Source organism: Neomonachus schauinslandi, chromosome 15, assembly GCF_002201575.2.
Source record: "Neomonachus schauinslandi chromosome 15, ASM220157v2, whole genome shotgun sequence".
Lineage (NCBI taxonomy): Eukaryota > Metazoa > Chordata > Mammalia > Carnivora > Phocidae > Neomonachus > Neomonachus schauinslandi.
In genome coordinates this window covers 57491391-57504453 of record NC_058417.1, presented here as the reverse complement: position 1 = coordinate 57504453, position 13063 = coordinate 57491391, and the positions used below count along the sequence as shown (strand labels likewise).

General features: G+C 51.1%; 1 protein-coding gene across 1 annotated transcript in view; it reads right to left on the bottom strand.

Moving 5' to 3' along the window:
* CCDC40 (coiled-coil domain containing 40) overlaps positions 1-12210 on the bottom strand; it is a 38463-nt gene extending 26253 nt beyond the window's left edge. The window contains exons 1-7 of the mRNA XM_021680723.1: positions 12182-12210; positions 10892-10955; positions 10068-10466; positions 6178-6322; positions 4972-5147; positions 4083-4168; positions 3789-4006 (exon numbers count right to left, since the gene is read on the bottom strand). Of these exons, the coding sequence (XP_021536398.1) occupies positions 3789-4006; positions 4083-4168; positions 4972-5147; positions 6178-6322; positions 10068-10466; positions 10892-10955; positions 12182-12210 (1117 nt within the window). The remainder of the gene's footprint in view (positions 1-3788; positions 4007-4082; positions 4169-4971; positions 5148-6177; positions 6323-10067; positions 10467-10891; positions 10956-12181) is intronic.
* Positions 12211-13063: the final 853 nt, after the last annotated feature.

Here is a 13063-nt window from a genome sequence, read left to right as displayed (position 1 = left end):
GCCTCTGTGGAGGGTCCTGGGGGAAGGGGAGGCAGGAGACTTCCCATCCCAGAGCTCTCGACTTTTGAGTGATTACTTCTTGAAAATGAATAAATAGGGGCGCCCGGGTGGCTCAGTCGTTAAGCGTCTGCCTTCGGCTCAGGTCATGATCCCAGGGTCCTGGGATCGAGCCCCGTGTCGGGCTCCCTGCTCGGCGGGGAGCCTGCTTCTCCCTCTCCCGCTCCCCCTGCTGGTGTTCCCTCTCTCGCCGTGTCTCTCTCTGTCAAATAAATAAATAAATAAATAAAAATAAAATCTTTAAAAATAAAATTTTAAAAAAAGAAAATGAATAAATAAACGCCTATGTCAAATAAATTTAAGGTCACCCAAAATACCCCATCGTGGACTTCAGCTGGAACAGCACTGAACGGCATGTTGACTGGGACGGAGGTGACATGTCCGCATCGTGCAGCTTTCCTCTCAGTAACGAGGCAGCTTTACTTATTGAAACCTGTTCTATGTCCCGTAGCGAGATTTTATTGTTTTTCTCCGGATAGGCTCACTCACTGGATTATATGATGATGATGGATGAGGGTTGTTTTTTTTTTTTTTTTTGAATTTAGTTCTTAACTGGATATTACTGGGATAGGAGAAAATGCTAGCTCTGACATTCACCTACTTTACTTTCTTTACTGTTTCTAGTACTGGGTTTTTGTTTTTGTTTTTAATCATTATTGGTAATCTTGGATCTTCTAGGAAACAATCATATGATTGGTAAAGCACGAGAATTTCATGTCCCAAATCCTCACCTCATTTATTTTGCCTGTTGGAGGCTCCGGGGCTGTGCCCATGGCCTGGGGCGGCTTCCCCGTCTCCCTCCTGATCCTAGCTGTACCTTCTCCAGTGTTTCCCACTCAGGACAGTTTTCTGGTTCGTTTCTGAAAACATTATAAAGAACTTTCCTTCTACCTAGTTTAGGATGGATGGTAAGTGTTTGCAAAGACCCGTTTTGCATCCACCCAGAAAATCCTTTGTTTTTCCCTCTCCTTTAACTTACTAATAGAATGCCTTAAATTAGCAGCTTTCTTAATTTCAAATGATTCCTGAATTCCACAGGAATTCCACCCTTCTCTGTTTGCTACTAATTTATTTAGGATTTTCTTGCCTCCTGGTGGGATGGCTGTGCAGTTTCTGTGTTAGAGGCTGTCCGTGTTTGCAGCCAGGGCTATCCTCCCCGTTCTAACACCAGCCTGGGAAGTTTCCCAGATTTCCCGCCCCCTGGAGGGCTGGACAGCATGGGGGGGGGGGGCGTCTGTTCCTTTCGCAGTTAGTAGTGGGGACTCGTCCATAACGAACGAACTGGTGCTTTCAGGGGAAATCGATGTCTGACAACGTTTTCAGTTTCTTCAGTGATGAACCCAGTACAGAGCGTGGCCTTCTTGAAATGAAAACCAATAATGCCTCTGAATTGTCCTCATTCCCAGGGCTGCTACTTGGGGGACACACGTTTTGTTCTTCCCCGGGCAGGCCAGAAGTTTACTCAGCATGTTGGTCATTTCAAAAATGGAGTATTTTTATCTCTCAGGCGAACTCGTTTTTTTTTTTTTGTACCAGTTTCAGCTATTTTACTTTATTAACTCCCTCTTCCTACCTCTTTTGTTTCTGTTTTGTTTTGTTTTGTTTTTTGCCCTTTTTCGGCCTCTGGAGTAGAATGTTTGATTTTCGGTCTTGTTAATGAAAACTGTGCAAGGTCCTGGGTTTTATCGGAGTGCTTTCCGCTGAATCCAGAAGTCCTGATACGTGGACTCCCTTTGCCACTAAATCCCTAACTAGTCGGTGATCTCTGTGTGGACGGGACTCTGTCCTCTTCCCTTACAACGTTCTGAGCATCGTTACTCTGTCATTTATGTTTGAGACCTGTGATTCTCAGCCCCAACTGCACATTAGAATAACCTGGAAGGCTTCAAAAAACAAAACAAAACAAAAAACCAAAGCAAGAAACACAAGATCCGGGGCCTTGGCAGAACAGCTGAACAGGGGGTGTGTGCCTGGCTGTGTGCGCCCCAGGGGCTCCTGCCAGGGACAGCAGGTTGCTCTCCGCCTGCCGCAGTATGATTCTGTCCGGCCTGGAACCCGGCAGCATTTTTTCCCCTAGCTTTGGAATTTAAAAATCTCACCAGCTGTGCCTAGGTATGTTCATTCTGTTTTCCAGCTGTCGGGTCCTCCGAGCACCTTTATATTCGAAGACTCACCTTTCCTGAGCTCACGCTGATGTTCTCCTCTGATGTTGCCCGTGAGCGTCCCTGATCTCCTGGGACTTCCATCTGATGGGCATCCACGGTTCCAGATCTCACACCCATGTCTTGTATCTCCTTCTCAAAACATCCACCACTTGGGGTTTTCCCTCTGAGTTCGGGGAAGAACTCCTCAAACTGGCCTTTTGGTTTACAAGTTCAATTTTCAGCAGTATTGCTTTGTCTGTTTAGTGACTTTTGTTCTTTTGGGAGGATGGTTATATTTTTTAATTCCAAGTATCCTTTTACCTAACACTGTGCTCTCGTTTTACTGATGTGACGTCCTCTACAATCTCACACTCTTTTCTGTTTTTGGCGTCCGCTCTGTCCAGCCCCATCCCCTGCAGTCTGGTGGCGCTGCCCAGCACTTGCATTTTGATGGGAAGTTTCAGTGACTCTCTCCCAGGGGAGGCACGCACTCGTGGACATTCTCCAGTGGCAAACACCCACGTTTCAGGGTAGCGGCAGCACCGAATTCCCTAGTGCTCGGAAGGGAGAAAGGGTAATGTTTCTGGAATCCTTGCTTGGTTGAACAGCTTCTGTTCCTGTGTTTTGGTGACCTCCAGAAAGGACACAAAGTCCAAGAAGATGTTTGCATCTCTCCAGAAGCCTGGCCACACTTTGAGCCTTCACTGAGTAGTGCTGGTGTGGAGCATGTGGGGGGCCTGGGTCCTCTTTCAGGTCGGTCTAAATTCTGTCCCATCCGGAGCATGCGACTCTTTATTGTTTTTGCATGAATGTCACGTTCTTCTCTTCTTGGTATTTTCTGTTAATTTGGTGGAGATCAGGGAGGGTGCTTGATAAAGGAGCACTTAGCCTGACTCTGTCAATCCAGAAAGTTCTGCATTTCTCAGGGTCGGAAATGTCTCTTTGCAGCCACAGTTAGAGTGTCCGTGTGGTTCTGTTTTCTGTGTAGGCTGTTTTCCCCGTTGTGGTAATCATACACAGCTGATAAACAAACTTGGGAACAAAAAACCCCACAGACTGAAGTAATCACAGCAGAGTGCGCAAAGCGGGGGTTCACGGGGCCCACAGCCTGGCCCTGTGCAGGGAGGTGTTTTACTGGGCAGAGACCTATTGCCTCATCTGGTCCGAAGCCTCCCGGTTTCGCCAGGATCTGCTGTACAGCCGGGGCTGCGGCCATCCCCTGGGCCGTTGTGCTTGGGATTGGCCGCATCCGTGGGTTCCCGCTTATTTAAACCCTGCCCACCTCCGCAGCCGGCCAGCCTCTCCGAATGTTGACTCTGCCTGCCTGCCTTGTTCGCTGCTGGGCCCAATCAGGTGCCTTTTAAGACACTGACGCCTTCCTTCCCTAAAAGGCTGCGAACTCCCCGAGGACACGACCACATCGCGCTTTTCTCGACGCCCTGGGATGGCACGCAGGGATCCCTTTCCGGGACGAGCTGGCCTGTGGGACCTCCCCGTGGGGGCGTGACAGCACGCGGGGATGCGCCACTGGATTGCGAGGGCACTTGGGGATCGGGGCGCCATGGCAACCGGGACCCCGAGCCTTACGCTTCTTGCGCTCGTTGTTGGCGGTCTCGCAGGTCCTGGCGTAGCGGAGGCGCACGCTCTGAAGCTCCTCCTCCCTCTGCCGCCTGGCGCACGCCGCAACCGAGTGGAGGTCGTGGTTTTTCTCGAGCTGCATCTGCAGGCGGGCCAGGTGCTGCTGGACTCCGTAGAGATCCACGCCCAGCTCCTGCCGCTGCACGCGGCTCTGCTTGGTGGCCACACTCTGTGGGGGAGAGAGAAAGCGGGTCACGGGCCGGAGGCACACAGCTGGGCAGGAGGCTGGACGGGCAGATACGCACCAGCTCTTGAAGTTCCAGTTTCAGCTTCTCTATCTGGCGGTTAAGATGGTTCTTCAGCGCAGCCTGGAACCTTACCATCAGGGGCTGAAACGACGCAGAAGCAAGCCTGGTTGCCCTCCTGCCCAAGCAGGGCGCAGCCTAAGTCGCCAGAGCTCCCCCTGGGGGCACCGAAAGTACTTCCACGCTGGGTGCCCCTCACTTCTGCCAGGGACTTGCGCCGGCAGCCATAGACTAAGGGCACTCAAGGTCCCGTCCCAGGCACCGAAGACCTGAGTACGCATTTTGGCAAAAAGAGTGAGCTGGAGTGGTGGTCCTGGTTTCTCCCCAGGGATGCGGGAGTGATGCCAGCACCGAAGGAGCCCTGAGCCTCTTTTCCCAGAGCAACCGCCAATCTTTCCCACCGGGAGCACCCTGGCTTTCCAAATGGGCTCATCCAATCAGGATTCGCCTTCGCCGCTTGCCAGAGGGTGGGGCGTGGGAACTCAGGTGGTGCGCTCCAAGCAGGGGCTCTGAACTGGGGTGACTGTGCTCCCACCCAGCATCCAGGATGTCTGGAGACATTTCTGGCTTCACGGCTAAGGGGCAGGGGCGCTCCTGGCCTCTAGCGGGTGGAGCCGGGGGTGCTGCCCTGGACAGCCCCGCCCCAGAGAGTGACCGGGGTCCCAATGTCGGCAGTGCCAGGGTTGAGGATTGCTGACCCTGGGCGAATGAAACAGAAAGGAGAAGACACCTCACAGAGCAGTTTTGCAGAGTGGGCGAGGGGTGGGGCGGCGCTGGGGGCAGGGCGTGGGGCGCGGGGGCACAGGCGAGCTCAACAGCAGGTGAGGGGGCGCCTCTGATCGCGCTCGGTGTCAGGGCCCCAGCAGGGCCTGGGAGCACGTGCTTACGTGGTCGGGGTCCAGAACCACCAACTGGTGTCTGTCTTCCTCGGCCTCGTCACTCCCCTCCGACTCCATTCTCTCCACAGTCCCTTCTTCGGCGGTGCCCAGCTGCTGGATCCGGTCCAGGAAGGCCGGCGGGGCTCCTCTCCCCGGCTGCGCACCAGGCTCCTCTGGGGCGCCATCTGGGGGCAAGCATTACGGAGGGGTTATTGCAGTGGCTAATGAGGCCACTTTCCAGGTGCTGTCAGGCGAGGCTGATTTCCAGCCTCATGCAACACAATGGAAAAGAGAAAGAAAAGGCATCCCATGGGTTAGGGCTCAGAAACGCTTACAGTGTCTTCTGTTCATCAATCTTCTATTCGTTGGTTCAACATGTTCCATAGAAAGGATCGCATTTTAAAGGTAATGCATATTACCTTTAATATATTCCAAGAAGGAAATATATTTTGTAGATACTTTTTTAGACATAAATAGTGAACAGAAGGTGCCTTCTTACTCATGGACTACCTTGATTTTATTTTACTTTTTTTTTGAATGGGAAACAGCTGATAAGATTGAAAAGATATATCAGTGAGGCTCTAGTTCCAGCTTCCCTATCCTCCTGAGCTGGAGAGATCCTGTTCTGTTTTAACGAGTTTAAAAACTCGTTCAGATGTGTGCTGTCTTCACCTCACTGGTGAGTGATGCAAAGCTTTGTTAGTTGCACCATCCATGCTCGTGTATCATAAGGAATAAGAAATATCCCGGTCTGCTTTCCCACATCCACAACACTGGGATACGGGACAGGGTATGCCGAGTGACCCTTGGAGACTCAGCAAACACACAGGCTTAGGGGTGTTGTTCCCGAGCCCCTCTCTGAGACCAGGAGGCAGTGAGGGGTGGCGGTCAGGGGCTGTGGTTTGGGACGTCATCGGATCTCTCAGTCAAGGTCTGGTTCTGCCACATACTCGGGTAGGTCACTAAATGACTCTTAGAGTCTTTGTAAAATGGGAGAATGGTTCCTACCTCATTGGGTTACTATAAGGATTAAATGAGATAAAACACAGTGAATGCTCCATAAATATTATTCCTATCTGTTAATAACATTTCTTTCAGCTCCCAGCTGAATGGGAAACGAGGTAACAGATGATGAATGAGTGGTACCCCTTGCACAGAAGGGGATATGAAGGGGCTCATCCCGTGGGCAGGACAACCCGGCAGGTGCCACGGTACCTAGCTCCTGGATGAAGGGCTCCTCTGTGCTCAAGAGCAGCTCGTCAAAGTCTGAGGAGGTGATGCTGCTCCCCTGGCTCAGTCGGAGGCCGTGTCGTGCCCCCAGAGGAAAGACTTCCTGCTGGAGCCCTTCACCGGATTTTTTCTAGAGGAAGAACAACCAAACCTAAATCAATGAGGCCTTAATCAGGACTGAAAAGTTATTTGATTTTGATCTATTGCAGTGTTCAAAATTCAACATAATTGCTGAAGCGTGGAAAACAATTTGGAGGGACGCCTGGGTGGCTCAGTCATTAGGTGTCTGCCTTCTGCTCGGGTCATGATCCCAGGGTCCTGGGATCGAGCCCCGCATCGGGCTCCCTGCTCAGCGGGAAGCCTGTTTCTCCCTCTCCCGCTCCCCCTGCTTGTGTTCCCTCTCTCGCTGTGTCTCTCTCTGTCAAATAAATAAATAAAATCTTTAAAAAAGAAAGAAAGAAAGAAAGAAAATAGCTTCTCTTGTTAAAAATGCCTGGCTCCATTTGAGCTTTAAAAGAGACTCTTACAATTATTACTGTTGACAATAATTATTGCTGATCATGATCTGGTGAGGATTAGTAACAACAATGACGCTGCATAACACTTTGAGGCAGATATGAGTCACCTCTGTTATCTGAGGGGGAGCAGCCTCATGGAAGCTAAAAACCTTGCCTGAAGTTCACACACGCAGCCAAGGGCAGGTACAGAGTTGGGATGCCTGAACCCGCCGCTCATGCTCTTTCTAATACTTCCTCAGATGATGCTGATTCTAGAAACCATCTCTGAGGCAGCCAGAACCGTGATGATAGTAATGGGGGCCCAGAGTCACAAGCCCACCTCTGGGGTGTCCAGAAAGGGCTTCCCCGACCAAGAAATCGAGGAGGCATCCACACGCCAAGACATGAAGCAGCTCCCACTCTGCAATTCCTGTTCCTTCTAAGGACTGAGCACCAGCCGGGAGGAAGGGAAATAGGGCTCTCACTCAGGTTTGTCTCTGCCTTTCTGGTTGATCACATTTGGAAACTGTTTCTTGGTAACTTTTCTAGAAATGGGACCCGAGGATGGAAACTGGGTTTATAGCTCAATAAGTGACCCACACCTCAAATCTCCTGGACATCTTACAAGGTGAAGACAGTTGTTTTCTGAGCTTAATTAGCGATCATCAAATCATGTTACTCTCCAAGGTTATTAACTCTTTAGGGGTCACCAGCTGGGGTGGGATCGTGGCTTTTCGGTTCAGAATGGTGGCTGCGGAACAAGAGCAACACGGCTGCTTGACTCTGGGCAGGGAAGGCCGTCCACCCACGTCCTCATCTGTCCAGGGGGGTAATAACAGTTCTCACCCCAGAGGGTTGTGGTCAGAGTCACTGAGATGGAATGTCAAGGGCAAAGGCATGTCCAGACCAGAGGTGAAGATGGAGGAATGTAACCCTGCTCCTCGCTTTCTTTCCAGAACAACTCAAACCTGCAGCCAGCAGCGGGGGCAGAGGAGAGCGGGCTTCAGAGGCCGAACCCGTGGGGAACCCTCACAGCACAAGTGCCAGGCCCGGGCCCGGTGACCAGAGTCCCCACAGAGGACAGCCTGCCACAGTAAGAGCCCAAATATTTGGGGACTGGCCTGGGTGGGCTTGGCCCAACAGTGATGAGAGTGACCAGGGCAGCCCAGTGTGGGGGCGTCTGGGTTCAGGTGGGGTGAGGACAGTCCACGTGGGGGTGGAGAAATGCAGTGAAGGTTACATCCGGGGGATGGATCAAGTTAATAAGTATGTTAGGGAGAATGGGGACTAGCCTTCTCATTGCTGGAAAAAGGACTTGGACATATGGAAGGGGAGGGCACGGAGAGGAACCCACTCAGTGGGGAGTTGTGTTAGAGAGGGGTTGGTGTGAGCTGTGTCTGAATGCAGCGTGTGGTGTGTGTGTGTGTGTCATGTGTGTATGATACTGAGAGAGCCTGGGGACAGTGGACCTAGCGCCCAAAGCATGACTTCTGAATTTTATTTTCCACAAAAAGAAACCAGGCTCCTGGAGAAATGTCTGATTCTAGGGCCGGGCACTCTGTGCCAGAGAATGAGAAAGTGCTCCCAAGGATGACAGCGGTTACAAGAAAGAATGATACCCGTGTGTCAGAAGGACACAAAGGCCAATTTAAATGGGCTCTCACCGGCCAAACTGGGGACAATTTCTATTCAGTGTTGTGCTGGAAGTTCTAGCCAGTGCAAGAAGGCAAGAAGAAGATATAAAGGGCATCCAGATTGGGAAGGAAGAAGTCGAACCGCCTTTATTCACAGAGAACATGATCATCTTTATGAAAAATCCTATGATTCTACAAAAAAAAAAAAAAGAGCTACTAGAACTACCAAGGGTGTTTCGCAGTGTTGCTGAATATAAGATCAATATACAAAAATCAGTTGTGTTACCATATTCAGTACCGCAGCAAACAGCTGGAAGCCATTTCCAATAGCATCAAAAATGCAAAATAGCTAGGGACAATCTGACAAAAGATGGGCCTATACACACTGCTCAGAAAAGATGAACTCCTAGCAATATGGTGGTAATCTGTTGTGATTTGAAATCCTCACGTTTCCTATCTTAACCAAAAAGAGCACCTTCCCATACCATTTTTCTTAAATGCAAAGGGGCGGAGGAAAACCTCCCAGTGGAGAAGCCTCGGGGTCTTCAGCACCATCACTGGTCATGGACAAACTACAATCAGGGCACTACTGCGTGGGGCATAAGGAGAACCAGCCTCCCTCTGTGACCCCTTTCCAAGGGATCATAACCCAGATCGCCACAAGAGGAGAACCAGGCAAAGCCAAACTGAGAGCCATTTTAAAGGTGGCCGGCTGGTGAGCTTTGGAAGTGCCAAGGTCATTAAAGTCAAGGAAGGATTAAGACCTAAGAGGTGGGACAGCCAAAGGCAACATGTCATTTGGAACTGTACCTCTGCTCTGAAAGGTATCACTGGGACACCTGGTGAATGAGGCCTGAGCATTATTTGGTGATGTAATGACAGTTCCTGAGTTTGAGAGCTGTATTTCGGTTGTTTGGGAAACACGCACGGAAGTTGGTGGCCGTGGTGCATCCGATGGTTGACTTACTCTCCAAGGCTTAAAAAAATAACAAGTTCTTCTAATCCTACTTCAACTCTTCTATAAGCCCATGCTCATTTAAAAATTAAAAAAAAAAATTGTAAGACCATAACTACTGTCATGATAATCATGATTATCTAGAATTACATTGTCCAGTATGGTAGCCACTAGTAACCAGTGGTTATATAAATTTAAATTAATTAGAACTCTCATTAAAAATTCAGTTCCTCCATCTCCCAGGCCGCAAATCTGCAGGTGTCACCCACAGGGAAGACCGGTGACCAAAACATTGACGAGGCTGTTGGTGCTGCCGAGCTTGTGACTGATGGCTTGTGACTGATGGCTGCCATGCTGGACAGCAAAGGTAAAGAGCATTTCCATCACCATGGAAAGTTTCACTGGAAGGCCTTGTTCTGGAAACCAGAAACCTGGATGCCCTTACATGGAATGTTCCCAAACCCAAGGTCCAGAAACTCTTGGCATTCAAGAGTGGGTCCCGAGACTTAAGTAGGCTAAGAAATTTCTAACAGAGATTGCAATTTGTTTTTATAATGTGCCCTGAGTTGCTCACATAGGGTGACAAACCACAAAGGCAGTCAAACACTTTCATAAAGTCGACCTCGGGGCACTTACCGATCTGCGAGCTCTGGGTCCAGAAGCATCTCGGCCTATTTGCTCGGGTGAGTCTACTACTTGCCGGGATGGCTGTGTGGAGATGTCCCCCAAATCTCTGGATTCTGATGGACGGGGGGCTTCTCTGTCTTCAGGAACACGTTCCCTCCCTACATGTTCATCCGGGTATGTGGGGCCCGCTTCCTCTTGGGGCACCGCCCCAGCACCGACTTCTGAATAAGCCAGATCTACAGAGCTGACTTTCCTTTCAGGGGAGGCAGCTTCCACATCGGATTCGAATTCCCCTTCAAATTCAAATTCGACTTCATCCCCTTCAAATTCAAATTCGACTTCATCCCCTTCAAATTCAAATTCCTCTTCCGTTTCTACTTCTCCATCAATTTCCACTTCTCCCTCAGTTTCCACGTCCCCCTCCGTTTCCACTTCTCCCTCAGTTTTGATTTCTCCTTCAGTTGTGACTTTCCCAGAGGCTTCAATTTCCTCTTCAGAAAGCTCGGCAGCACCAACAGCCTCGTCAATGTTTTGGTCACCGGTCTTCCCTGTGGGTGACACCTGCAGATTTGTGGCAGGAAAAAAAAAATCAGGAAACACAGTCAAAAACTCCTGTGAAGTTCTGCTCGTAATTGTGTAATTACACTGGTGGGAAAACTGCGTCTGCACACACCTACGTGTCCCTGGAAGATTAAGCTCCATATTCTACCTGTTCTCTCCAGTGTTTGTAATTTTTTGCGTCCTTTGTTAGAGAACCTGAGTTCTGAAAACCTCGGGGGTGATCTGAGTAGGGGATGCAGGGCATCCCAACTAGCTGCCAGCGCTTAAGAATGGGGAGAAAGGAAAATGAGTCTCTCTGCAAGGGGACTGAGTCTGTTCTAGTGCAAGGTATAGGATCCCCGTGCAGTTTTCTTGAGCAGAACTCTTAACTCTTTAATTCCCAGTACAGACAAGCCCAGCACAGCCCACCCCACAGGGAACTTTACCCTGTCGCCTTCATTATTCTGGGCCTCCTCTCCTTCAGAAGTTGATTCACCTTCCAGCTGAGACCTGGGTGCAGAAATACAGTTTAACAGTTTCAAAGAACAACGTTCTTTTTCTTGGCATTGATCACCTCCTGGTGTCTATATTCTTATTTACTTGTTGATTATATGCCTCCCCTCTAGGCTGTTGGCCATGACTTTGTCATGTTTACCACCAACCCCAGCACTTAGATCATGCCTGACACCTGGAGAGAGGGAGCGTCACAAAAGAGTTGTTCCATGAATGAATGAAAAATAATTATGGAAACATTCAGGGAACACCATCAGTACATCACAACAGAAAAGTCACCTTAAATATACTTGTGTCTGGGGCCAAACGGGAAAAGAAATACAGCGTAAGAGAAAGTTGCACAAAAGGTGCAAAGACTCTTAGAGACTCTTGGTTAGTTCCTCCATGATTTAGATAGTACAAAAACGTCATGATTTACATTCTTAAAATTATTTTTTTCTAATTAAAAATACAAGCTCATTTTAAAAAAAAAAGTCAAATACAGAAATGTGTGACACAGACAACGAAAATCCTCTGTGACTTTCTCTCTTCTCAAGATAACCACTAGTAATAAAAGAGATTTAAGCGTATATTCTTGCAAATATTTTTCTATGCATTTAAACACACACACACACACACACACACAATTAGAGGCCACACTCTACATACTGTTTTTCACTTAGTCTTTTCTTTTAATGTAACCTGGACTGCTTTCCATGTCAGTATATATAAATCTATCTTTTAAAAAAAGTGAAACACTACTGAAGCGTCCAAGATAAAAGGTCCAATTCTTGAAAATAGTTTCTGTCCCCAGCCCAGCCCCCGCTCCTGGAGGTCTGGGGGTGGCAGGGGAAGAGTCGGGGTCCCCGCGGTCCTTCACACACAGGGAGACCTCAGGCAGGTAGAGATCCTGCTACCAGCCTCCGCGCTCTCCTGCTTTATGTACAAGGACGCAAACTATCCGCGAAGGCACGGCCGAGCATAGTGGTTGCCATGGTTACTGCGAGACGAGCGACCCCGGGGTTTCGAGAGCCCGGCGACCCGAGCAAGGGGATAGAGGGAGGGACCGGGAGCTGACAAAGGGACGGGAGACGAGAAGGGGCGCGGAGGGCTGGGGGTGGCCAGGGAGGCGCGAAAGGCCAGAAGGGCGGGAATGGACGGGGCAGAGGAGCGGGGAAAAGGGCGTGAGGGCAAGGGGGAGGCGTGGGGGCCTCTTCGAGACCGGGGACCCTCGCCCCGCTTACCCGCCGTCCTGGCCACCAGGCTCCGCCATCTCCCGTTGCTAGGCGACGCCGTCAACATCCGGCGGGCGGGAACCACGCGCGGGGCTGGAGCGGGCGGCGCGGCGGCGCGTCCTTTGTGCCACCGAGGTGCGCTGGAAACGCAGAGCACCTACGTATATAAATACATTAAAACATAAACTTAGTTTCTCCGTCTCTAAGTCCGAGTTCTGTCCCGCCTGGCTCAGGTTCAGTAAAGCGACAACAGTGTCCACGAGCGTCCAGCCAGGCAACTCAGATGGCCCAGGGACCGCGCTGGGCACCCGGGGACCCGAGACCGCTCAGTGCCCCGAAGGTGGCAGGTGGAGGTGGGGGCGCGAGGGGCTCCGGAGCACACTGCACCTTGGGGGGGGGCGGGGGCCCCAGCCTGGTGCCCTCCCATCCATCTCCAGACCTGGGGGTGGGGGGGGGCTCGGCGTCCCCTCCGCGGGGGTGCGGCGAAGAATCCTTGGCGGAGAAGGATGCTCAGTGGCTTTTTGGGGGGTGATGATCACTTCTTACTCCCACATAGGAAAAATATAAATGGAGAGGGCAGAACAGAGAGGGCGAGCGCGCACGTGGAGCGTCCCAGGGGTCCTGTCTTCACTGCCGGGGGACGCGGGGCTGCCATCAGGGCCAGAGTCCTGGGACCCGGAATTAGGACGGCCTGGGGCAGGGGACTTGGGTCCCGAGGGCGAAAGGTGACTGGGGCAGGGTCGGGGCGAACCAAGGGGTTGGGGGGAGAGGGTTCGGCGGGGAACCGGTCTGGGCCGGGGCCGGGTGGGGGGCCGGGTTGCGCCGGTTGGGCAGGTTCCGGGTCCGGGTCCGGGTCCGGGTTGGGGTCCGGGTTGGACCAGGGGCGGGGCT